The 1,976-nt window shown below is 33.9% G+C and overlaps 1 protein-coding gene across 1 annotated transcript; it reads left to right on the top strand.

Annotated features, from left to right (window-relative positions):
• Nucleotides 1–290: 290 nt before the first annotated feature.
• On the top strand, nt 291–1,426 carry LOC109120904 (uncharacterized mitochondrial protein AtMg00810-like). Its single transcript, XM_019215159.1, has 3 exons — nt 291–388; nt 437–563; nt 1,340–1,426. The coding sequence occupies exons 1-3, from the start codon at nt 291–293 to the stop codon at nt 1,424–1,426; spliced, it is 312 nt and encodes a 103-aa protein (XP_019070704.1).
• Nucleotides 1,427–1,976: the final 550 nt, after the last annotated feature.

Below are 1,976 nucleotides of genomic sequence, written 5' to 3'. Positions count from 1 at the left end.
TCAAATTCAAGATGAAGGATTTGGGAGAATTAAAGTTCTTTCTTGGGATTGAATTTGCTAGGTCTGAGGAGGGGTATGGAATGAGTCAATGCAAGTATGCCTTAGAACTAATTTATGAAATGGGGTTAAGTGGAGCCAAGCCACTCAACACACCACTGGATCCTAATGTGAAACTAATATCTATTGAGTTTGACTCACATATGCAGAAATCAAAAACTACAATATAAGACAAACCTTTAGAAAATGTGGGGAGATATCAAAGATTAGTGGGGAGACTGTTATATTTAACTATGACTAGAGTGAATATTTCGGTTGCTGTACAAACATTTAGTCAGTTTATGCATGCTCCTAAGCAATCTCACATGGAGGCTGCTCTAAGAGTAGTCAGGTACATCAAGTCAGCTCTAGGCTTATGATTGTTTATGCCTGCTCAAAGCACGGGAACTTTAACTACTTACTGTGATTCTGATTGGGGAACTTGTGTACAAACAAGAAGGTCTATCACAGGCTATTTGGAGAAGTTTGAGAGGAACTCATCACCTAGAAATAGGGGTGGGCGTTCGGTTCTTCGGTTTGGTTTAATCAAATTTCGGTTCGATTCTTCGATATTCGGTTTTAGAAAAGTGTGCACCATAGTTTATACCAAAGTAGATCATTTGGTTCGATTTTTTCTAATTCGATTCGATTTAGTTCGATGTTTTTAGATCATTTTTTTGGTGTGTAAAAATAAAAAGGGAATATGATAAAGTGTTAAGAAGTTCATCATGTATTTAATAAATATAAAGAGGGGATAGATGATGTTTTAGCAAATATACCAAAGGATTTGTTTCTATTTCTTAGCATATATAGTTGTCATTTTGCTAAAGCTAGGCTTTCTCCCATACCGACATGCTGAATGAATAAAGAAGAGAGCAAGCTGCCTACAAGCACGATGCCACGATGAACTTTCAAACAACCAAGCTATAAGGACTCAAAATGTACAATTGTACATAAACAAGAATAGTTCAACACTTTATTGACATTATTATTTGTGTCATTTAAAAATTGAAAATTTAAATGGGTCATATAAATATTTTGATTCAAAATTCAAAAGTGTATAAGTATTATTAATTAAACAATATAATTTAAATATTTTTAAATTTAGTAAATAAAACTTCGGTTTTTTGGTGCACCGTAATTTCGGGACCCTTGCACCGAACTCCGAACCGAAGAATCGAAGTTTCGAAAAAAGAAAACCGACACCGAACCAAAACACCGAAGAACCGAAATTGAAGAGCTGAAATTTTTCGGTTCGGTTCAATTTTTTGATATTTCGGTATTTATACTCACCCCTACCTAGAAATCTGAAAAACAAGACACAGTTGCTAGAAGTTCAGCTCAAGCTGAGTTCAAGAGTATGGCTTCTACTGTGGCAGGAATAACTTGACTTATTGGCATTTACAAGAAGTTGGGAATCAATATTAAGCAACCAGTGGATTTGTTCTGTGATAGCAAGGCTGCTATACACATTGCAGCCAATTCTATTTTTCATGAAAGAACTAAGAACTTTGATATTAACTGCTATTTTGATCAAGACTCATCATGTGTCTACCAAAGATCAACTAGCAGACTTATTTACAAAAGGCTTATGGAAAGCTTCGCATGAATATTTAATGTCCAAGCTAGGCTTAAAAAACATATTTCAGCCTTTAGCTTGAGGAGGGGTGTTGAATATAGTAGCGGTTATTAAAAATTAGTTACAAGATAAATAATAATGTCACAAAGTTAGTTAGAAAGTTGTTATGAATCAACTATAGTTAAGTTAGAATTAACTAGAGTAGTTAGTGAGAGTCACACTATAAATATGTTTGTATGTACAATCTGTAAAGCTAATCATTCATTTTAGTATACTGAAATTTCTTCTTCTTCTCTCCATTGAATAGCTTTCAGTTTACTCTTCACTTTCGTCTTCTAAAAATTTAAGCCCAATATTGATA

The sequence above is a fragment of the Solanum lycopersicum genome, chromosome 8 (assembly GCF_036512215.1).
Source record: "Solanum lycopersicum chromosome 8, SLM_r2.1".
Taxonomy (NCBI): Eukaryota; Viridiplantae; Streptophyta; class Magnoliopsida; order Solanales; family Solanaceae; genus Solanum; species Solanum lycopersicum.
Note: the sequence above shows the minus strand (reverse complement) of the source record. Positions and strands in the feature narration are given on the sequence as shown.

Coding starts and splice junctions, on each gene's coding strand:
- LOC109120904 (XM_019215159.1), top strand. CDS start 291: ATGACTAGAGTGAATATTTCGGTTGCTGTACAAACATTTAGTCAGTTT. Junction 389..436: donor GCTGCTCTAAGAGTAGTCAG/GTACATCAAGTC, acceptor GCCTGCTCAAAG/CACGGGAACTTTAACTACTT. Junction 564..1,339: donor GAAATAGGGGTGGGCGTTCG/GTTCTTCGGTTT, acceptor ACCCCTACCTAG/AAATCTGAAAAACAAGACAC.